Here is a 24,352-nt window from a genome sequence, read left to right on the forward strand (position 1 = left end):
AAAAAGAAGCTGATGACCTCAGAGTGGACAGGAAAAAAAGAGCAGAGACTGAAGCAACAATAAACCAACGAACATTTATTATGCGTAAGAGGCAGATGACAGGGAGAGAAGGGCACATTGTATTATGAAATGTTTCAAACATACAGAAAAGTCCAAAAAGTAGGACTTGTGTATCCATCAATTAGATTTATCCAGTATTAACATCGAGTCATCTTTCCTTCTGTACATTTAAGTAATAAAGTTATATATACAGTAGAAAGCCCCTATGTATCCCTTCCCAATATTCCCCATTAATTTGGTATGAATCTTTTATGCAAGGCTTATTTATTTGGGAGGAAGAACTTAAGAGAAAAAAATAAAACTACCCAATCTAACAGAAGAATGGCAAGCAAACAAAAATGGGGGCATGAAAGGTCATTAAAGAAAACGTAGACAAGATTCCAGTAAACAAAAACACAAGGTGCTGTCCTTTCTCTCTTAAGTCTAGTCTTCATTGTTTCCTCTCTCATACGTGTTTATTTCCAAGAGACTGCTTCTGAAAGAGAAAAATCAACTACCATTATGCCTTTTATAAAAAGGCAGTCCCCATGGTTCTTAATTTCTAGCTTAAGTACACGCAAACCAAAGATTCACTTTTAACTGAAATTACACATTTAAGTCACATCTTCCAGTTAAAAAAACAACAACCACCATAACAGTATTTTATGTTAATTACAGCTGCGCTTTCCTTCAAATATAAAAAGTATTTTATATTAACTTGTATGCTGAAGTAATCACTTTTGAGCAACAGATTACAAAGTTTTATGTTCTCATCACATCACTCCTAGTTTAGCCATTTTACAATTAAATTAGTAACAAATTTCTCCAGAGATGAAACAAATTTGAAAAGCATTTTCTCTATCTCTAGGAAGAATAACTTCAAGTCCTAAATATTCAACTACATTTTCACTACAATTAAGGAAGTGTGCTTAAGTAACCGTGTATATAATTTTTTTCTAATAATATAAACCCCTTAGTGTCCTGCCCTTCAGAGTTGATCTAATATTAAAAGATACTGTAGCACAGCACGCAGGCAAACAGCAGGGGGCAGTACAGAACTCAGCTTTGAGTTGTAAGTCCTACTTTCCAGTCGGTGTGCAATTTTGGGCAAGCATTTCACCTCTCTGAGCCTCAGCCTCTTCATCTATAAAATGGGTCTTTTCTTTTCAAAGGTATTATGAAGATGAACTATGAGACTAGATGAAAAAGTGCTTTTTAAATAAGGCACTACCCAAATGTAAGGTATACGCTGTAGTCAAATGTGGACAAAACATGTATGTGCTCCCCTGGAAGGGAAAAAGCCAGTTCAACTACTACGCTTTAAATCAAGTGTGTTTTTAATGTCTTCAATCTGTTTAGAAGCAATAGAAAGAAAATATAGGTTTCATCTCAACTTGTGTGTGTAAGCACTCTCAACATCTTTATGGGAAAAAAAAGCCTATTACACAGATAAAAAAGACAGAAGCACATATAAGTTAATCAACTTGATTAAAAATATAATTTGGCACTAGCACTAAATTCCAGAAGTTCATATCATTGCATGTTCCTTCATCTATGAAATTAAAATTACCATTAAATTTAAGATTTTAAACTCAAGTACACAAAACAGCAGTCAGTATTAAAACAATGTGACAAAAAACTGAAAGGTGTAATTATAATTATTAAGTCAGCATTTGTTAAAAATAACACAAAACTTGTAAAGGAAATAAATCATGAGAATCGAAACTGTTGCTCTTGCATTAATGACGTTCACTTAGATCGTAGCTGTACTTTCTTAGAAACAAAACAACTGTACATTACCACATGGAGAATGTTTTAACCCAGTAAGTAGCTCCTTGAGAGTTGCCATGCCCACAGAGACCAATACGAGCGATTTGCAAACAGTTTAGCCAATTCTTGTACACGTTCTAAATAAGTCAGATCCTTTGCTTTTGATTGGAATTATATCAACTCAAAGTGATAAGGACAACTTCACTTTGATCAGAAGTTCTAATTGGCTATCAATCATAAAATATTTTCTGAGGGCTATCTTAGAACAAAGGATGCCAGACAGGAACAAGACTAGCAGGGGACAACAGCAGGAGAACTACTGTTTAAAACCCACCAGTATCGTCTTTTACCACTAGAATCACCACAGCCAAATGAAGAGAGTATGTTTTCTTTTGCAATAAAATATACTGTCAGTGCCGCTCATTTCCCATTTTTGGCCCCTTAGAACCTCTTCACAGAAAGTGCTGAACAGTTTTACAGCAATGCACACAGGTGCAAGTTAATCTCACATCTAGACACACAGAATTTCAGGCTAAGCTTTCCCTCACAACAATTTTTACAAGTCCCTCCATATCCCAACAGCAGGAGTATTCTCAAAAAGCAAACCACAGTAAGGAAAGGTGGGTGCAACCTCAGCACCCGAGCTCAGTCCCATTCGTAGTGTCAAAGGAAAATGATCAAGTAACATTTACAAAGACAGGAAATGACATTACAACCAGACTTCAGATCATTAAGTCACAAAATAGAGCCTTAAAAAGATGTGATTCCCTCCACCCGCTCTCCCCTGACAACATGACTGGAGATGCCCTGCTGAGGGTCAGTGAAGTGGCAAAAACATCACATTTAACTTACTTTTAAACAATTTTTTTCATTTCAACAAATTTATTTTGATTGGTTGGATTGTTTAAGAGGAAGAGAAGAATCTGTTCGTGTTTTTCAACCTATGGATGAAAAAGAAATATGTAATTTCTCAAAATGTTGAGGATAATTTCAACTTAAAGGAAGTTTTACTCACTTGTTTCCGTAAGTCTGTGCAGCAGCAATTCATCCCCAATGTCTTTTCTAGAAGCAAATACAAAAAGTCATCAGGTGCCATACAATATAAATGACAAAAATCCTGGAGTCTGAACACATGCAGCTCAGGCATGGGTTCCAACCACAAAGGACTTGATCAATTATAGTAACTTTTCGTTTGGGCTTTCATGTTATCTGCTACTATCCTAGATCTTACTAAATTAATGCCCTCATCTCCAAATTTTAGGTCTTCTGCCCAGCATGTATGGGATATCTCTTTTTGGTTGAGGGCAGGCCTGCCAAATAATCATCTTACAAAATACCAGTAAGACCCAATCTCAAATATATGAGTTCTCCTCACTTTGATCAGGACCAAAAGTAAGCTGGAAGGAACTCTGAATGGTTGACATTTCTAAAGCCCTCAGCATTAATTCTATAAACAGTGTTGCTGAGCTTGACCTATAGGAAACCTGGACGGGAAGGCCTACTGCCATCCAGGCAGCTCCTCTCAGGTGGCAAAAGGAACAGGAGCCCTGCTGCTGGGTTTATAGAGGAGGAGGATGAAGGGAATGTGGCCCTGGGGAGTAAGGAAAGATCTAAACTGACTACATCTGTTCTTAATTACACTTACGTTTGTTATTCAACTTGGAAAAAAAATACCTGTATGTAAAGTACTTTGCTTTTTCGAAGTGATGTTTTTTGCCAGATCGTACATCTTCTGCTTATCAGCTATACTGACAGCCCCATTCTCAGAACATTTCTCAACTGACACTGTATGGACATTCTTAATAATTCCTTTTACAGAAAGCATTACAGTCTGATTCAACATGAAAGTTTTTAGCAGCTCTATTATTAATTGAGAACAGCTTCCATTCAATTCCATTAGTCCTGGGGGAAAAAATGAACTATTAGAGTTAATCTTCAAGTCCCTTAAAAAAGGTAGTATTTAAATTTTCTAAAGATAATAAGAAAAAGGCTCATTGATTTTAGCTAGGTTTAGGTATGCTTTGATGTACTGCTACTGCTGCCTTTTTAAAAAATCAACTTACTTAATAAATATTCATTGATCCCTATTACGTGTCAAGCACTAATCTAGGTCTAGAGGGCAACAAACAAATGGCTGCCTTTATAGACATAACTTTAATGAAGGAAAAAAATAATAAAGATAATGTTCCAACTCACTCTCTGAGTCAAAACTAAAGCACACGCTCTGAGGCAATCAGTGTGTTATTATCTGCTGGGACCTCTGGGAAAGAAATCGGGAGTAAGAGTAAAAAGCTACTTTAATATTTTAATGCACTGTATCCAAATTCCAACTGAAAATATGTAGAAAATAGTACGCATAGTAAGGTAGCAAAAAACAAAAAGCAAAACAAAAAAACAAACAAACGGTGTCATCTGAATGTCTCTAGTCTCTAAAGACAGAGCGGTGACAGCAGAAAGATGGCCACATGCGAGTTCAGCTGACCCCAGTTCATCTTGGCCCTGCCACTTCCTAGCTCTGCAACCTGAACGCTGACCCTCTGAAACTAAGCTGTAAAACAATGATGGACTAATGGAATATAGTGTAAGTGAGAACGAACGGAAGAATAAAAGATATGAGATTCTTTGTAAACTCTGCTCGATATTTAGAAATCTGGGTAGTTACTTGAAATACACATTTGATTCAAACAAACAGGAGAAAAAACAAAAACAAGGAAAGAAACCCAGAGGCACCCAAATTGGAAAGTGGCTTAATTGTCTACCTTCAAATGAACATTTAATAATTTGGAAAGGAAGCTCCAGGTGGCTGGCAGAGATTGGCTGTACTCTGTAAAGAGGCAGAGTTTCAATGTTTCCATAGTCTGCATAGAGCACTTTCACCTCAGCATCTGATGTCTCTAGAACAATGGCACGGTACCAGATATCATCATCTGAAAATATAAGGGAATCTCAGGTAAGCAGTTACAATTAATGACCCCCTCCATCTCTTAAGATGGTTATTCACAGTTACATTCACATCACTTAAAAATTCACACCAAGATATCTAATTTCAAGCCAAGATGTCCAGATTAAATACAAGCATCACCTCTACTTTCCCCAGATCTTATAAAAAGAGCATTACAGGATTAAGAAGAAAAAGGCATAAAAACACAAGGCTAGAGAACAAGAGAAGACAATGAAATATTGGAAGCTGGAAAGCAGATGCATGAGTGAGAATGATTTAGCAGAGCTCAAAGCTGGCCACAGAAAAGCCAAGAAGCATCCCAGTTTGCATCACAAATCCCAAGCAATCAGGGTTCAGTAACTGGTGCCACCCATTCAAAAGTAGGAGTAAAGAAGGAGCTGAAATGATGAATGGGTAAAGGAAACAGCTACTTCCCCAAAACATGTGACACACTTCAGTTTATACGTTTACCTATAGTACTTATTTTTTTAAGTTGCTAAAGAGAATGACCAGTTTTACGTTCACATGTCTTTGTAAAACTTAGAATGCACTCTCTCTTCCCAGGCACCTGCTCCTACCTATGGGCAGAAGACCAGCGGTTTCTTCCCCAGAGAGGATGAACCAGACCAACTGTGGACTGGGGAACATGAGGCAGAGCGGAGGAGGAAGACAACCAGAAAGACAGTCAGGAGCGCCATACGCTCCACGCAGGGGACAACCATCCCAAGAGAAGGCACTTCAAGATACCACATCAGGAGTCCCCAGTGAAATGGCAGAGCCAGGTCATCTGACAGTGAAGGCCACCAGAGGACAAGCTCTGCTCATATCAAAGAAATGTCCAACTAACTTCTGAGTGCCTCATCTTAAGGAAGTGAACAGCAAAGGATCACCAAATATTTGAAGAGAGTCTCTAACATGAAAGATAAGACCAAAACAAACAGGAACTCAGGAAAACAAAGACAAGGGAGGGAGACCATGAAAATTAAAAGAATGGTATTAACATCCTTGGAGAAAAGAACTTCTATCCTTGAAACAAGAACAAGACAGTGTTAAAAACACACACTTGAGATAACAATAACACTACTGAAACTGAAAATGTGATAATCAAAAATGAAGAAAAGTTAGAAGACAAAATTGAGGAAATCTCTTGAAAAAAAGAATAAAAAAGATAAAACAAGAGGAAATTTGGCAGAAGAGTTCAAGTCTAACATTCAATTACTTGGGAGTTCCTACAAGAACAGAAAATGAAAGAAGGAAATAAAAAGTAATTCGGAAAAATTACACAAAGCTAAAACTCATTAATTTCTAGAGTTAAGGACCCACCCACTGAGTGCCTAATACAATGATGAAAAGAAAACCAATACTAAGTCACACCATAAAATTCAAAACATGGGATGAAGAGATTACTGAACAGTCCAGAAAGGAAAAAAAATATATACGTACAAAGTTTGGAGAATCTGAATGACATCTATCTCTTGACCAGCAACACTAACAGCTAAAAAATAAAAGCAATGCCTTGAAAATTTTAAGGGAAAGATGATTTCCAACCTAGAATTCTATATCGAGGCAAGCTATCCATTAACTATTAGGGTAGAATAAAGACTTTTTCAAACGTGGGAGGTAACAGAAAATTTATCTTACATGTACCTTTTCTCAGATTCTGGAGGGTGATATGGACTCAAATGTAAGAGTAAATAAAAAGAGACACAGAAAACGTGAGATGAGAGAGGGTGAAATCTAGCAAACGAGGTGGGGTGGGAGAAATATCCAAGAAACAGTGCGTTGGTGTTGAAACAATCCCTGGCATGATGATGAAAGAAAAATTCCAGGATGACAGCTCAGGTCTGGAGGACAAGCAGGCTAGATAGGAGCAGGTCAGAAGGCTGAAGATGCCTCCAGCACGATCAAAGTTGATAAAGTACATGAACTGTTCACTGAGAGAATTTACACCAGTGCACAGAATTGGAGCTCAATAGTGAAAGTATACAGAATACTATTACAGTAACAACAAAAAAGCCTGCAAAAGAGAAGTGTAATTATAGTATACTACATGGCTAGGCTGTGGACAGTGTTTAGGCAATCTTAATGAAATAATACAGAATACTTAACCTAACCCAAAATTGTATGACATATTGCAATTGGGAAGAAAGGGAGGGAAAGTGTCAATCCAGTTGTCGTGCGAGAGAAAAATTAAGATAATACATTTTAAAACCATAAATCTAAATTTTAAAATGAACACTATTGGGCAACAGACCAAAAGCATTTTAAGTCCCTTGTTAGTAAGGGGATGACGACACTGGCCCGCTCACAAACTTTTGGCATATATGGACATTTCTTTAAGATGCCCAGGGAGCAATATGCTTCCAGAACTTACAAAATAATTTGTGTCCTTTGACTCCAGAATTCTATTCCTGAAACTCAACCTAAAGTACTGAAAGTTACCCAATTTCTCCCCAAGAATGTTCACTACAAGTGTTATTTATATTAGCAAAAGAAACTTGTTAACATGAACTATTAAACAACAGGAGAATCGTTGAAGTATACCCAGTTCAACAAGTCTGACTCCCGAAGGCATTCTGTTCTTTTGGTACATTCAGAGTTCTATAAATTACTTGCAATACCTCCATATAGCCGTATAACATCACTGACCCACCATATAGAGTTGTCGTTACCTAGAGCTGCGTATCTAGAAGTACTACTGGCAGATTTGTACATTTCTACCCATATCCCTGCCTAAATATAATCTATGGCTATGGAACAGAAAAGCTGAATGACCCCAACATGTGAATTAAACCCATGACCTTGTCGTTCTTACGTTCTCTATCTAAGCAAATGAAATATGCATCTGAAATAAAAAGATCCATATAATCTCATATAAAAGAGAACAAAATATTTCCTTTAAAATTTTACCTAAAAGAATCTTACTTGTGTATTTGGCACAGCACGCATCTCCAATACTTGGTCTATAGGACGATGGACTCTTCTGGGCATTGCAATATTCTAACAATTCGGCTGTCAATATACACAATTTCTCCTGATCTTCTAAAATATATAAAAAGCAATCGTTTGTGAAGAAAATTTCAATTCTATTTAACTACAGTGTACAAAATATTGTCTAATCACTCAAAAAGCTATATTAAAATACAGTTATACTTAAAAAATAATTAAAACCATTATTGGTTACCTTGTGCCGAAGTTATGCAATACTGGGAGGGGCCAAGAAGGAAGTTACGGTGGACTAACTTCTGGGGTTGTTATACTACGTATTTCCCCAAAAATAAGACCTAACCGGAAAATAAGCCCTAGCATGATTTTTTCAGGATGACATCCCCTGAACATAAGCCCTAATGCGTCTTTTGGAGCAAAAATTAATGTAACACCCAGTCTTGTTTTTGGGGAAACATGGTAGTTTGTTCACACTATAAAAACTTATTAAGCTGCATTTTTACAATTGTTTGGTGTGCTTTTCAGTGAGTGTGTTATATAGACATACTATGTTTTATTGTGCTTCACTTTACTGCACTTTTTACAAATTGAAGAAGGAAAGACCCACCACCAGCAAAAAGATTACGACTCGTTGAAGCTCAGATGATGGTTAGCATTTCTTCATAAAATATTTTTCAATTAGGCATGTACATTGTCTTTTTTACAAATAATGCTATTGTCCACTTAATAGACTACAGTATAATGTAAGCATAAATCTTATGTACACTGGGAAACCAAACATTTGTGTGACTTGCTTTATCGCGGTATTCGCTTTATTGCAGTGGTCTGGAACTGAACCCTCACTGTCTCATACCTCAGAGGTATGCCTATGCCTATGCCTATGGTTAACAAAATCAAGTACTTCCAATTTGTCACACCATATGTGGTCATCAGGATCAAATAATCCTAAATCCCTGCTTTCTACTATACGAATTAAAGATGATTATTTGTAATAGTGGAGATGAATTTAAGAGCAGTTACTGGTATCACCACAATTCTAGGTTTGACAATTTGAAACAAAGTTCATTTTTTGAGCGTTAAAGTACCTGCCAATCATTTTGAATAGCCACCACTCAACTTGCAATAACTTACCTTCTACACTACAAGAATAAACTCAAATACATTGAAGAGAAGCCTTAATTATAAACTTCGATGAAACAAAAAAAGAAAATTAAAAATATTTACATGCTACTTTTCTTTATGATTAGGTCCAATGTAAAACATTTCTCTAAGCTTCTGAAGATATAGTAACACTATGATCATAGACTGATTACAAAGTTCTCTTTCAATACATCTAAAACAGTATGGTTCAAATTCTGTTAAATGGCTGTAGAACGTTAATTTAGTAAGTAAATACAATTCAATATAGACAGGATACGTTTTTAAACAAGAAGTTAGTGATTAAGGAGTGCTTTGTTATAAAAAGCTGTAGATTATAGAGACTGGGTTGATTGGTGCTAAATGCAGAGCATTTCCTTCATGTTCGTTCAACATTTGTGTTTTTATAAGTAAATTTGCCTTACGTGTTGCTATGATCAATTCTTCCTTAAAACCTTGAATGAAACAAAGTCATCGCCCTCCTCACTTCCTCATGAACTCAGATAAGCACTTACATTATACAGTTAAAAGATTAGCATAAGGAGATCTCAAACGTTTCTTACCGGGCATCTCCTTTGGTGCAGCGTAAAATAAGTTTGGGTTTATGATTTCTAATATGCTCGCTTGTACAGTTTTATTAACTGGCAATTCTAGTGTCCTCCACTGCACAGCTGAAGAGATGGCTGAAAACATACAAAACACAGGTCTCACTTGAAGCAGATCCAATTTCGTGTCCTTTCCCAGTAATGTATTTATTTACTCGATTTTTTCATCAACTGCTGATTATCAGCATTCCCAAATTCCCAAAATGAAAACCCATCTTTTCACGAAACAATCTATTTAATTTGAGGGATTTTGTGGGGATTACAAAAAAAAGTCCAATCTATAGTGGGAATCCTTCAACTATTGCATTCCTCTAGTGTATTTCCACTTCTGTAGTATATTTAATATAATTCTTAAAATTTATTTAAACATTAAGAAACACCTAGCTGTATGATAACTAACTACATTAAAAATGAGTAGTGTTTAATAAACCATGTTTCAACAAGTTAATATTAAATTAAGTTTAATAGTCTAGTATTAACCTATTTCCACAAAGCATATTTCTATAGGAAAACTGTCATTCGGGATAGAAAAAATTTTCATCGCCTGTAAAAGCGAAGGACAACATAAATTTAAGCAACAAATAAATGGCTTAAAAATGTTACCTTGGCATTCTGGGGTGTCAACTTGAAGATCCTGTTTATTGTCAGGTCTGTTTTTGGCTAAGTCTTTCCATGGTGAACTAGCTTTTACAACCAGATGTTCATCAATCAGAACATCACTAATTATTCTGGGATAAGAGGTGGAAAGATCGGTGAGTTCAATTCCCACTCCCTTTTCAGTGATTTCAACCACTCGGGCTCGGAGTTCTATTCCTGTAACGCACATCTGAAACCTTGCTGTGGCTTCTTTAGTCCAGTGTTTGTTTCTAGGCTGTATATCTGGCAAACAAGAACAGTATTAAAAGGAAGTAGTAGATTGGGAAAGGGGGTTATCACTTTGTGAGGGGTGTAAATGTCTAGTACATTGTTTTGCATACCTGAAACTAATTTAAAAAAAAAAAGGAATTCTGTGCCCAAGCTGCTTTTTTGCTTCAACAGTGATTCTCAAACTTGACTGTGCATCTGAATTATCTAGAGGGCTCGTTAAAACAGATTTTGGGGCCCCACCTGAGAACTTCCAATTTGTGGTAGGTCTTAGGTAGGGAATGAGAATCTGCATTTGTAAAAAGTTCTCATGTTGCTGCTGCTGGTTTGGAGGCCAAATAGAACTTTCTGAGTGCCAGGCCCTGTTCTAAACATTCATTTTAAGAAGCACTGACATAAAACATGGTAATTAAAAAACAATAATCTGAAAACACACTTAGTGCAAAATAAGTAGAAAGAAAACAGAGAAGTAAAAGAAAAACTGAAAAGCATTTACGCACCCAGACATGGTTTCTATTATTTTTGTATCCAACCTTCCACAATCGTTATGTGCATATAATACATGCACATATATACTCACATTACTTTTATAAATTTTTATAAAAACAACTATGGGTATAATGTCAGGTTCTGTTAAGTGCTTTTTATATTTTTATTTTTTTTAAATATTTTTATCTCCTTTATTCTTAATGACTCTGAGGAAAGCACTATTATTTTACAGATGAGGAAATGGAAGCAGAGTGTTAAGATAATTTGCCTAAGGTCTCACAACTAGTAAGTAGCAGAGTTGCTTCCAGTCTGTCCTTTCAATCACCACGCTATGCAGCATCTCTTTTATAACTTGTTTTCTTCACTTAAATCATGAGCGACTTTTCTTACCAATAGCATATATTTAACATCCTTTTAATGGCTGTGTAACAACAGTAAGCAGTTAAATAGAACTTGGTGAGTGCCAGGCCCTGTTCTAAACACTCATTTAATCCGCAAAGCAACCCTATGAAATAGATACTACCATTATCCATTACATGGAGCATCATTTAATCACTCCTCTACTATTGATTATTTAGGTTGATTTGCTATTATTTACAGCAGTGTAATGAGTTTCCTTGTAGGCAAACTTTGTGAAATTCCAGGATTATATTTTTGGGATAAATTATCAGGAGTAAAATTGCTATGACAAAAGGTAGGAATGCTTGAGGCTCTTAAGGAATCCTGCAAAATTCCTTCAAGAAAAGGCATTGGTTTCCACTCCCATCCTAAGTATGGAAAAGCTGCTACTTCCCTACTTTGACCTCAACAGGGTATTCTGGCCAGTATCTTTAAAAATACGTTTCTAAATTTTATATTATAAAGCAAGATCTTCTACTTTACACAAAATATTAACATTTTAGATATTAGTACTTAGAAGTTTATGTACCCTAAGTATCAGAAGACAGCTGAGAAATTTTCTTACTCTGTACCATACCTGCTAACCAACATTGCACCCCTTGAAATGGAAGATTTAAAAATTTTGATGGGATCATTTGGAGTTCATCTGCAGTAACTTCTTCCATGTTTCCATAATCCACAAAATGTACTTTAATGTTTCCATTTGGTACAACTTCATGGACTAAGGCACGATACCAACTGCCATCACCTAGATTTAACACAAAGTTTATAACATGAACTATTTCCCTTCTACTAACACTGGAAATTTTATCTTGAAAAAAACATCATTTGTCTAGCAGCTAATAAATTTGCTCTCTTCCCCAAATGATGCCTTTAGTTTTTCACTCAGAAATCCCTAGTATACTCAAAATCAATTTTTAGAATATCTCCGTAATTTTTACAGCAGCACACTTTTACATCAGATAGAAAGATTTCATTCGTCATCTATCCTTAAATAAGCATAATGTGAAAGTAAGACAATGAACTTCATTTTAAACATGCTTGTCAATCTGGAAGACTTATAATGCTCTCACCAGTACTGACAGATTGTTTTACTTGACACTTGGTAAAATAATACAAAAAATAAATACTAGAAAACATCTTGCAATGAAATTAATGTTGTTTAATGTTGTTTCATCAAATTTATTTTCAAAATAAACATGTACAGGGTGACCAGAAGCAACAACAAATCTTCACTGAGCTGGTCTTCCATTAACTAACTTATTTTAATATTACCAGAAACTCTGGGAAGAAAAGCACTGAATAAAGTTTAGATACCAAAGTATCATTTGGAGCTTCCTTGTTACAAAGAGAGAAGAAAAAAATGATCTTAAGCATTCATTTAATCTCAATTGTGAAAAATATTTGCTTAAACATCAGCAAGAAAAACACATTAATAAGGGATGAATGTCAAAAAACATAGTCAAGATTGCACCAAATGCAACTTACCTGCAAAAAAAGCACAACAAGGTTGCCCTATTTCTGCCTTAAAATCTTCAGACAACTTCCGCTGACAATATTCTGCTAGCGACCTGTTCAAATCATTGAGTTTCTTTACAGCTGAAAATACAATACAAACGCAGCACTTATTTTAAAAGTCATGCAGTGGGTGGGAGATGAGGGTAAGGGGGATCAAATATATGGTGATGGAAGGAGAACTGACTCTGGGTGGTGAACACACAATGGGATCTATAGATGATGTAATACAGAATTATACATCTGAAATCTATGTAATTTTACTAATAATTGTCATCCCAATAAATTTAAAAAATAAATTATATACATAAAAAAAAAGAAAGTCATGCAGAATACAGATTTTTCTTTCAAGTTGAAGAACGCTTTCATCATAAAATCTCTGCCACATCCCTAAATAACTATGTAGTACACCAAATGCTTTTTCCTTCTCCTTATTAAAAACTGGGCTAATAAGTCATGATTAGTGAATACCTTCACTAGACCCCATACCAATGATTTACTGGGAACAGTGACATGACTATGATGTTGCTGTCAATACACTAGAGCATGAGCTTTGCATCTGGACACAAACTGTACAAGTCAGTACAGAAAAGAAAATTACATACAAGCTGTCCTCAAGGAATACACACGTAGTGATTACTAAATAGATGGCGCAGATCATGTCTGCTAAGGAAATTCAGAGAGATGAGCTTGGTCTGCTAAACGTTTCATAGAGAAATCTGAAGGAAGAGACGGCAGGAGGTAAAGTCCAGAATTACACAATTAGCAGCCAGAAGAAACAATCGGTGGGAGCAGTTTGGCCAAACAGAGAAGTGGGAAGGCAAACACCAGAGATGGGCTTGAATAGACAGACCACAGAGCCCTTTAAAGCCAAACAAAAGGATCTTTTAAATATGTGGCAAAGTCCCATTCACAGAAACAGAAATTAAGAGTTAGAATGATCACCTTTCAGACGAGTCAAAATAAAGTTTAAGGACACACCTATTGGAAACGGTGTGGGAAAAGGCTCTCTCATACACTGTTGGTGGGAAGTATCCAACCTCTTGAAGGGCACTACCTCTCAAAAGCACAAGCATACATCCTTGACTTAATAATTACAATTTTAGGAATCTGTCCCATGGATATACTCTCAGAAAGTCACAGAATACAAGCACTGTTTCAGTAATAAAAGCTTGGAAACACTAATCCTTTAGCCATCCATAGCGAGGATAATTAAATTAGGATAAATCCACACAGTGAAATACCATGTAACCATGAAAAAGAATGGAGACTAAACAGCAATGTGTAATCTGGATTGAACCCTGGAATAGAAAAAGGTTAGTTTTAATGGAAAAAGACATTTAATGAAATCCAAATAAAGTCTGGAGTTTAGTTCATGTACCAATGTTGATCTCTTAGTTGTAACAAATGTACCACAATTGTGTAAGATGTTAACTACAGAGGAAGAGGGGGTGAGAGGTAGACAGGAACTCTCTGTACCATTTTTGCAACTTTTCTGTAAATCTAAAATTATTCCAAAATAGAAGGTGTATTACAAAAGAACAGAGAAATGTGAACCGACACCCAAGATAAAGTGGGAGGAAAAAAGCAGACTGAAACATTTACAGTATTTTACCATTTATGTATACATAAAAAGGAATATGTACCTTTGTACAAGCAGATGTATAGAGTATGTACTTCTGAAAAGATATTTAGAAAATTGAGAAGAGGGAATGGAAAACTTACTTTCCACTACATACTCTTGTAACTTTTGAATTCTGTACCATATATTTGAACAATCACCTATGAAAATAAAGACTTTAAAATTTTTGAATTTTCTCCTATATAAAATGGTGGCCTACGTACCAGATGATTCTGAACGGATAACAAATCTCACAAATTGGGAGCCAGACAGGGGCTTAGTTATCTAGTTTGACATCCTCGTTTGACAGAAAGAAAAACCAAGATTCAAAAAGTTAAACTGATTATGCTTACCAGAGCGGCTCAAATGGAAAAAAAAAAATACAGTTCTTGGAGGAAGTGGAGCAACTACTAGAACACTTAAATTGACAACTGTCATAGTCACTTTGGAAACTGGCATTCATTGATCAAAGCTGAAAATATACATACCCTTTAAGAAATGGCCAGTAATTTCATTCCTAGGTATGTGTATTCCATAGAAAGGCATCCTCCACATGTGAACTAAATTTGTTTGACAGGGTTCGTACCACCATCATTTTAGAGCTCAAAACTAGAAACAACCCACACGCACAGCAGTAGAAAGGAACAGTAAATCGCAGTGCATTCACACAATAGAACACCATTCAGCAACAAGAAAACAAGCTACAGTTACATGTGAAAATGATGGCCCAGTCTCACAAATAAAGTGGAAAAAAGCAGCAAGGCACAGAAGAGTACATATTGTACAATTCCATTTATATGAAGTCCAAAACCAGAAAAAGACTAATCTACGCTATTAGAAGGCAAGATAGTATTTACTTTTGAAAGAGAAAAGGGATAGTGATAGGAAGAGACACGAAGGAAACTTCTGGGTTACTGGTAATGTTTTATTTCTTGGTCTCGATGTTGGTTATACAAGTGTTTTGACATTGTGGCAATTTATGTTGCACTCTTATTTGTGTACGTATTTGTATGTATGTTATACTTTAATGACATCAACAATTTAAGTTTCAAAAATAAATCTAGGAGACATTCTGTGCAATCTAAACTGGTTTAAATACAAGGAGATTGTTGGAAATAGAAATAAGGACTTAAAATGTAGTAAATGACAACTAATAACCAAATCTTTCTTGGAAGTACAAATATCCACTAGGCCTTTCTCAGAAAGGGGGTACTTTTACCACTCAGTAAACTTACTTGAGTTATTAGCTTATACTAACGTATCTGTAAAAAGAAATATATATGAAAGAGTCAACTTACCGTCCTCTTTGAGCACGTGACAGTAAAATTCTCCAGGACTATATACCATACAGACCACAACATCTACTGTTTGGTCAACAGCAAGTGCAACCCACTTCCACACCAATTTTGCGCCTGCACCCAAGGGAACTGTGAAAATAAATGGATATTTTACAAAACAAATGGCCGGAGTGGGAGTGGGAGGTGGGGTTGCTGAGGAAATTTCTTTGGAAGAAGAACTGAATTTTCAATGATTTTCTTAGTGACTTTACAGGAAAGTTTATCAGTATTACAATTAACTATTACTACCCTCACTGAATTTCAAATTCACATTTCTGACTGAGCTTCAACTGCCAGTGACCCACAAAACTTTCAACAAATTTTCAGTTCTCAAACACACTCTTAAATGTACTTAGACGAATGCTTGATTTTAAAAACAACAACAACAACAACAACAGGTAGTCAACATCAATTCTGTTTGAAAGCATAGGAACCGACACATTCACAAAACCATCTGAAGTCCAGCATGGACATCATCGGGTTGACATTTTACTCACCACTGGCTTCCTGTGCATCACTGGGTTTATCTGTCACCAGGACCCCCTCTTCCCTGGCGGCAAGGCCTGAATCGAGGAGTACTTGAGTAACACTGATGTTAGGTGTCACGGATTCATCTATAAGCTCCACCAGGGAACTGTTTTCCAACTTGTCAACCACTTTCACTGTGATCATTTTGTTCTGTACATTTTTTTTCATCAGATAAATAGCTTCTGGAGTCCAATTTCCTAATGATGGCCTTACTCCTAACAAAGAACGTTTAAAAGAATATTAAAATATTTCTTACGGCAAACATTTAGCAATCCAGCTCCTAATTTCCACAACGTTAAATTTAAGTAATCTGTGACAAATATTAGAACCGAAAGGTTCCACCTGTGCAGAAAGATTTTCTAAACATGAAAAAGAGACAAAATTACAAAGAAAGAGCCTGTAAAAAGCTATGCTTCTATGTAATTCCACTGATATGAAACATCCAGAAAAGCAAATCCATAAATACAGAAAGTAGCTTACTGGTTGCCTGGGGAGCAAGGATTAACTATTAATGAACATAAGAGATCTCATTGGGCTGATGGAAATGTTTTAAAACTGGATTATGGTGATGGTTGTATAACTTGGTACATTTACTGAATTGTATACCTAAGACACTGAATTTTGTGGTATGTAAATAATACCTCAATAAAGAAATCACAAACCAAAGTATAAAGCAATCCAGGAAAAAATACTGGTACCTTACATTAATATATGAAACATTTGTAGCACTTACTGAAAGGGTACTTACAAATCAAAACCCCCAAGATTATGCTCAGTTTGTTAAGGGCCAAGTAACGTAAAAAAGAACAGTTGGCCTCACTGGTAATGAAGTAAATTAAGACGATTTCATTTTTAGCTTATCAAAATTGGCCACCATGAAATAATATAGAAATATCTACTTGGTGTACCCATGTATCAAGGAACTGACTACCTCCTACATTTCCTGTGTAAACTAGTTCAGCCCTTTCTGGAGAACAATCACAGTACGTAGCACAAACATGAAAACAAGCATACTCACTGACACCTCTATTCTACCTAAGGACGTATTTTGCAGTAAAACTACATGTTGCCACTATCCTAAGTAAATGATCTTGGATAGGTGGCAAATGTAGATAAAAGAACATTGCTAATAGCAAAGACTTGGAAATACCCTTCTTATAATTTGGATATTAAATTATAGTACATTTAAATGAAGGGTGTAGAAGCCAATTTATTGATAAGGAAAGGAGTCCTGGCTGCTAGTGGGACAAACTACATACATAGCAACTTCTAAGCACATGATCATAATGTTCTTATTGCTTTTACAAGCAACTTTTTCACTACTTCATGTAGTTAATAGGCTTCTATGATATTTCTCAATGATGCAGGCTCCATAGAAGGCAAAAAAGGACACTCAATTTCATAACCACAGGTACATTACATTTTGACTTATTACAGATAGTATTTCCTAAATGTTCTATCAAGGATTATTTTTGCACTAAAATAAGTTATGTCTAAACATAGTCCTTTATCTTATCAGTTGTTTAATTTCAATTCTAATGCTTCTACTTTAGATTTTAGCATTTTAAGAAAGTGGGGACTATAAAAACTTCGTACCTGTCAGCACACATTTTATTGCCTGCATTGGCAGTTCCAACAACTTGGGAGTTATGGGACACAGTCTTTTCAAACTAAGGATTTCAAAGTTTCCATAATCTACATATCCGACGAGCACAGACTCTTCAGAAGCATAAGCCAAAACGGAGGCGCGGTACCACTGACCATCCTCTGCAAAAAGGAAGAGACCCCATCTCAAGTGAGCTTTCCATGTAAATATAAACAAGAGCTTTTCCTCCCAACTTTAGAAACGGTCATTTGCACATTCTACTTGAGTATCAGGCTTTATTGATCAACGAATGCTTATTCGGTTTTGCTGCTTTTGCTTAACAGAAGCTTTACAACTCCTAAAACGTCACCTTTATTTTTACCTTACTAGACTACGCATGCCATCTGCTGTCATTCTTTATTTCCATGCCTTTTCTCTCCAGTAGACAGTTAGCCCATTAGGATAAAGCACACGTCCTGGTCAAGCGAGTCCACAAGATCGTGTTCAATACGGGGACCCCGGCTAAGACATCAAGCAGGGCTGATTTTACAATACCTGGCGGTCTGAGTCCACCAGACTCCACAAACCAAGCAATCGTTTTACTGGAGGCCTACAGGTACCTCCCCTTCTGTGAGGCCACTGGCCCTCCCTGCTGCAGAGTATCAGAGCCCAGTTAACCAAGGCCAGACCTGTGCAGCTACCGAGGCTGTGCCGTGACAGCTCTGTGCATCCAGGCCCTCTTGCTATTCCAAAGAAAACTGGTGAAGACATGACCCTGGGAGGTTCCACATTTGCATTCTGATGTGAACAGAATTATCTGCAAAAACTACAGGACTGGTAAAACAATAAAAACCTCCTATACCAACCCCCTGCACTCACAGGCCCCCTCCCTTACACACTTCAACACAGTTTAACTGGACATATTTAAAAACATAATTGGTGCACTTCAATACTCAAGTTTCAAATGCAGCCACTCAGTGTAAATTGAAGGTTCTGTTTTATGTTTTTACTTAATTATAAAAGTAAAAAATTCAACAATACTCTTTCCTTACCTGAGAACTGAGCACAGCAGATGTCACCAATGGTTGGATAAAAATCCGAGCGTGGAGACAGGTGACCACAGTACTTGCTAAGGGATGCCTGAAGTTCAGCAAGCTTACCTGTAGACACATACCACATTTTAAACAAAAGAAATATAAATCTACACAGTATCTTCATTTTTGCATGCTGAGTCTCTTAAAAGCACAAATCGAGAAAATTTACTTACATCCATTTTGTAGTTTTTGACAAAAGAAGTCTTCCGGAGTCTGAATGTGGGAAACAACACCACAAAACTCATCACCTACGTTCAAAGTTAACACTTTTGGAATTAAGTCACTTCTGTCTACAATTTCAACTGTCATTTTTCCAACATCTTCAGAATCACCTTATTAGAAAACAGAAAAAGAAGTCATTTTGATTTCATTAATCCTATTTTTCAGTCCTAACCATGCTCTTTCGTGCCTCTAGGCCTTAACACATGATGTTCTCCCCAGCAACTTGATGATTTCCTGCTCAGTGTGGTGCCATGTTGAAAAGGCTTCCCTCCCAGCCCGGGTTGGGTGCCCATACACCCTGCACTTCCTCCATCACGCCGTTACATAATCTCTTTTCTGTGTCTGCCCTTCAACCTCCCAGAGCCTGGTGAGGTAGGTATTGCTCAGTGGGTTTCTGTTCCTTCCACTGGACACCTGTGCAGCATCTGCTGTTACTGATGGCTCCCTCCTAGAGGCATTTACCCTTCTGTTGCTCTGGCAACATCTTCCCCATTCTCTTCCCACCTCTCCCATCACAGCTTCTCATGGATGTTGTAGGCCCCTCACTATTTTTCCTCACTCCACAATCTCCCTAAGATACCACCAACACTTCCGGTTGTGTTTAGACCAGGAAGAGTTTGGTTTTTCTCCTCTAGATGGCAAAAACTACTGAAAGCTTTTCAGCATGCTGTCACACCATGATTTGTATTCTAGGGATATCATATGGACAGCAGCATAAGAATATAGACAGGAGACAAAAAGATAAAATTAAAAGGTTGTTGCAATTATCTATGAAAGACAAAGATTCTTGAACTAAAAAAAAATGGTATTAGGGAAAGAAAAACAAAAAACACGTATACAAAGGATATTTGGGAAGACTAATCAATAAAGACTTGGCAACCAATTAGAGCAAGAGATGGTTGGTGAAGGAGAAGGTAGATTTAAGGACGAATCAAGTTTACTTATGTGACAAGATGCGCTCAATCATGGCATCATTAATCTGGCAATCACCTCTGGATAGATGAGCAGAGACAATGATGTATGTCTCCATCTACAGGACAGTGAAGCACACAAAATGACCCTTCAGTCAACGACAGATCCCACATACGACGGTGGTCCCTTAAGATTACAATGAAGCCGAGAAATTCCTATTGCTTAGTGATGCCGCCCAGCATTATTCACGTGTTTGCAGTGATGCTGAGTTGCCCGCATAGCACATCCAATTACACTAGCAGGCTAGACTACCTAGGTGTGTGTAAGTGCACTCTATGATGTTTGCAGTGACAAAATCACCTAACAACACATTTCTCAGAACGTAATCCCATTGTTAAGTGGGGCACATGGTTGTAACTGGTAAAAGAGAAAGTAAAGGAGAAAGCTGACTTATAAGAAACAAGACATAAGACTAGGCAATGAGAAAATAAAATGCCGATAGCAAAACTTCTTGGTTCCCTTTAGACTAAATGAAAAGTATACATCAATTAAGTAAAAAGTTAAAATTTAAGAAACACCATCCTACTAGAACAGAATGTTACAGCCCTGTTTATTATTGCTGGGATACCCAAACAAGGAAGAAAAACAAATTAAACTAAGGAAATGTTATCTTAAAATCCCTCCACACAAAGTGTCATGATATTTAGTACTTCGTAATCTCTGATAATTATCATGTCAAGTATTAATCTGGAAGACAGGGAAGAAAAAGACAGGGGAGACTGAGATTAGAAAAAATAAATTACTAAACAGAAAAGCAGCATCTTCCTTCTGTAAAGCTGAGAGAATGGTTATTAGCATTTCCATTCATCTGAGTGTGACAGTTGCACTTTTTTCATTTGGTTCAGAAGATACTCTTCAGTAACTGGAGTCACTGTACTGCTCAATATTAAGCTGTATACTCACAGTGGTCTGCACTTGGCTTCTTAGAACCTTGTCCCTTAGGTATCAAGCCATATCCCATTTCTACAAGCACATGGTCTAAGAGTTTTCCTAAAAGTGATTAAGAAAATAGATCTACACTGAGATATTATAATAAGTATTAAAAGCATAAATACAAAACAAATGAGTCATACTCACATGATTTAGAGATTACAGCTATTAATCCACTGGTATATTTCTTACAGTTCAGTTTCTATGTGCAAAATATGGTTTAGTAATGCTCAGCTTTATAAATTGAGGCAAAATTCCCACCATCACTTGAAAGAAAATGTAATGAAAAGATTTCACTTCAAAATTTTGATTAACATGAAAGATTTAGTACCACCTCACTGGCATGCTTAGAAAGACCACCGTTTATGAGGAAAAATGAATTCAAGACTCAAGACTTCTTTTTCTCAGACATGAAGTGTGGCTGAAACAAGGGTTAGCCGGCACTGATGTGAACTTCAAGTCCTCTGAAATAATCCCAAAGCTGAAGTCATAACATGAAACATAACAGCAATGAAACAAATACAGATTTTATACTTAATTTTGCAACAGGATTAACTGCATTTTCTACCAAATCATTGACAGACACAGCGACACGGGGACTCTAAAAATAGAAGAGTAAACCTTGGAAACTGAGAGGCAATTATTAGCAGACTGTAAGAAGTCACTTTACAAACAGGTATAAAAGAACAGGATTTCTAAGTGTTTCCATTTCTAGAACTTGAATACTACTTAAGTACTCATGGTCTCAATACTAACAAATCACAGATCTGTGAATGTTGTTCAAAGAAAGAGTTATGATTAAGGATGAATGAATTCCTAGAGAAACTCCTGAATTTCTCAATAAAGGAGTAGAAATCAGGAGTGGATATTACTATGGCTACATGAAAAGGATAATATAGTTGTCCCCATCCTAAGCCTAGATCTAGCCTTTTAATCCACCCAATTCTACAAATGGGGGCCATGTCCTTGACAAACTGCCAATTCCAAGAGCAGGGCCACGTTTCCAGTCACAGTCTAAATGACCCCAGAGCAGAGCTTACTTGGCCGTACTTCATGTTTCTACTTCTTCTCTGAGTAACAGGTGGAGACTAAATAACTTATTAAGCACTTCATTTAAAAAGAAAGATTCGGATCTCACCTGAACTTGGCAGCATAACATCCACGGCAAAGGTAACCTCTTCCTCTTTCAAGATGTCGACAATCTTTATAAAGCAGTAGTGCTCCATTAACAGTGATTTAATAGTTTTGATACAATCATTGCTCCAATTCCCTTCCACTGGGACAACACCGGCCACAGAGCACTTTATGGCCTGAAAGATTTTGCACAAATTATTTTTTGAAAAATCAGTATTTGAAAATGAGTTTTTCTAATTATGTGACGATTTTTAAAAGATGATGTGTTTCATGCAGAACATTTACCAAAAATCTTCAAGTATAACCAGATAAACAATTTTATATAATTATTTTTCTCTCTGGGTACTTTATCCACAATGCTTTGACTTTTGGGACTTGAGAAGCTGATGAAAGCATAATAATTATCCCTCACACGTAAATTCAGGTTACTTCCAAATAAGGTAATAAATACAGAAACGGTTGTTTTTGAAGAGATTAATAAGAGGTCCCTAAAAATGTGTACAGTATCTCAACCTGAAGCAGTACTTAGCCAAGAAAGCCAATGACTGTTTATCTACATAGAAAAAGATACACCAACATGTACTTTTTAATAATAACCATGGCAGAACAGAACAAGCAACTAGTGTGCCCAGCAAAACACTAAAACCAGCTCCTTTGAGACACTATTAGGAATTTAGAAAGTTAAAGAGACCCACACAAGGAGGAAACAAGTCAATGTTTCTCTTTAGTTGGTGAAGTCTGTTTACTGGAATTATTTCTTCATTTCCATAATCAATATATAAGACTTGTGCCTTCTTCTGCAGCATATCAACATCCTGTACTATTACTCTGTTCCAGGTCTGAAAATGAAAAAAGAAATGGTACTCTGCTTCAAAATAGCATTTCACAACCTCAGGTTTTAAAAACTCGCAACCAATCTACTGAACATGCAAAGAAAAGGCTCTTGTTCTATTACAAGGCACTCAATAAGTTAACATAATTTTCTAAGAATCTTGCAAAGAAATTCCTAAAGTTGTCTAATTAGGCCACTTTAATATGCACAACTATTGCCAAGCTATTCTAGCCAAGTAGACTCTGAAACTAATGTCTCAGCTACCTATGTAAACACAAGCTTAAGACTAGAAATGGGCCTGGAAGCAAGCAGTTGAGGAGCCCATCAGCAGAGTTGGAGAGGGCTCATGCAGGGAGAAGCAAGCGAATAGAGCCTGGAATACTGACCCAGAAAGAGAAACAGGAGTGCGACCACAGTCTCACTTTTAACCCATCTAATGCATCATTAAATTAAAGCTCTGGTGTCGAGTTGATAATGACCAAAGTAAATTAAAACATCCTATTCAATAATTCATTTCCATAGAGGTTACCTGGTCAACAGTGTACTTGGCAACACAGACTTCCCCCTTAACAGGAATATAATGTTCCTCAAGCACCACGTTTGCATATGTTTCCTTTAAGTCTGCAGTGAGTTGGTTCAGATATTCTAAAACTTCTGAAGAATATAATTGCACGTAAAAGTCACTTGGGTGTTTGAATTCAGTAACTGTAACCTTTCAAGGATAGAAAAGATGTACTAATTCACTGGGAACACAAGCAAATGTGAATTTCTTAAAACTTTATAACTAAGATACAACAAGTATTGTAAACAGTTTTTGCAATCTTTATCAATTTCATGAGAGTATATTTTGTAGCTATCTTATGAACTCAAAATAGCAAACAAGGAAATTAAAATCCATAGTTCTATGGATCTCTGTCTATGGAGATTAAACAACAAATACCTTTATTTCCATGGTTTCCCTGAGTTGGAGACTTCTCAAATCAGAAAACATTATTTTATCAGCACAAATGGCTATTTCTTCAGTAACTCCAAGTGGATAGTCATTCTGGTTTGGAAAAAAACACGTAAGTGACTTACATACAAGCAAATGTTTCAGTGATGCTGTGGCCATTATTTGCTGGAATCAAGGCTAAAACAGCCTAACTCTTAGGCTTGAACAACAGAGAAGAGAAATAGTATTCACTTTCAAGAGTCCCTAAACCCCACTGTCCATAGGCAGTGTACACAGCTCTGGGATCACCCAAGAATCATGTCGTGATGGTGAAGACAGTACTGACTTTATGTTTTTAAAAGTGTGTATATGGAGGGGGGTAGTCTTTTAAGTTTACACTTGGTAACATATTTGGAGGAATAACTATTTGAGGAAGTCACACTACACGTGAATATTTTTTG

The 24,352-nt window shown here is 36.5% G+C and overlaps 1 protein-coding gene across 1 annotated transcript in view; it reads right to left on the reverse strand.

The window, feature by feature from the left end:
- Positions 1–197: 197 nt before the first annotated feature.
- TDRD1 (tudor domain containing 1) overlaps positions 198–24,352 on the reverse strand; it is a 37,407-nt gene continuing 13,252 nt past the window's right edge. Inside the window, exons 6-25 of the mRNA XM_074339015.1 lie at positions 23,901–24,005; positions 23,490–23,672; positions 22,824–22,967; positions 22,133–22,304; positions 20,968–21,054; positions 19,044–19,202; positions 18,829–18,936; positions 17,788–17,958; positions 16,161–16,406; positions 15,625–15,753; positions 12,679–12,789; positions 11,768–11,938; positions 10,042–10,317; positions 9,397–9,516; positions 7,676–7,792; positions 4,569–4,736; positions 3,484–3,711; positions 2,825–2,871; positions 2,662–2,750; positions 198–535 (exon numbers count right to left, since the gene is read on the reverse strand). Coding sequence (XP_074195116.1) covers positions 2,664–2,750; positions 2,825–2,871; positions 3,484–3,711; positions 4,569–4,736; positions 7,676–7,792; positions 9,397–9,516; positions 10,042–10,317; positions 11,768–11,938; positions 12,679–12,789; positions 15,625–15,753; positions 16,161–16,406; positions 17,788–17,958; positions 18,829–18,936; positions 19,044–19,202; positions 20,968–21,054; positions 22,133–22,304; positions 22,824–22,967; positions 23,490–23,672; positions 23,901–24,005 — 2,829 coding nt within the window. The 3' untranslated portion in view covers positions 198–535; positions 2,662–2,663. The remainder of the gene's footprint in view (positions 536–2,661; positions 2,751–2,824; positions 2,872–3,483; positions 3,712–4,568; positions 4,737–7,675; positions 7,793–9,396; positions 9,517–10,041; positions 10,318–11,767; positions 11,939–12,678; positions 12,790–15,624; positions 15,754–16,160; positions 16,407–17,787; positions 17,959–18,828; positions 18,937–19,043; positions 19,203–20,967; positions 21,055–22,132; positions 22,305–22,823; positions 22,968–23,489; positions 23,673–23,900; positions 24,006–24,352) is intronic.

This window comes from Rhinolophus sinicus, linkage group LG07, assembly GCF_036562045.2.
Source record: "Rhinolophus sinicus isolate RSC01 linkage group LG07, ASM3656204v1, whole genome shotgun sequence".
NCBI classification, from domain to species: Eukaryota; Metazoa; Chordata; class Mammalia; order Chiroptera; family Rhinolophidae; genus Rhinolophus; species Rhinolophus sinicus.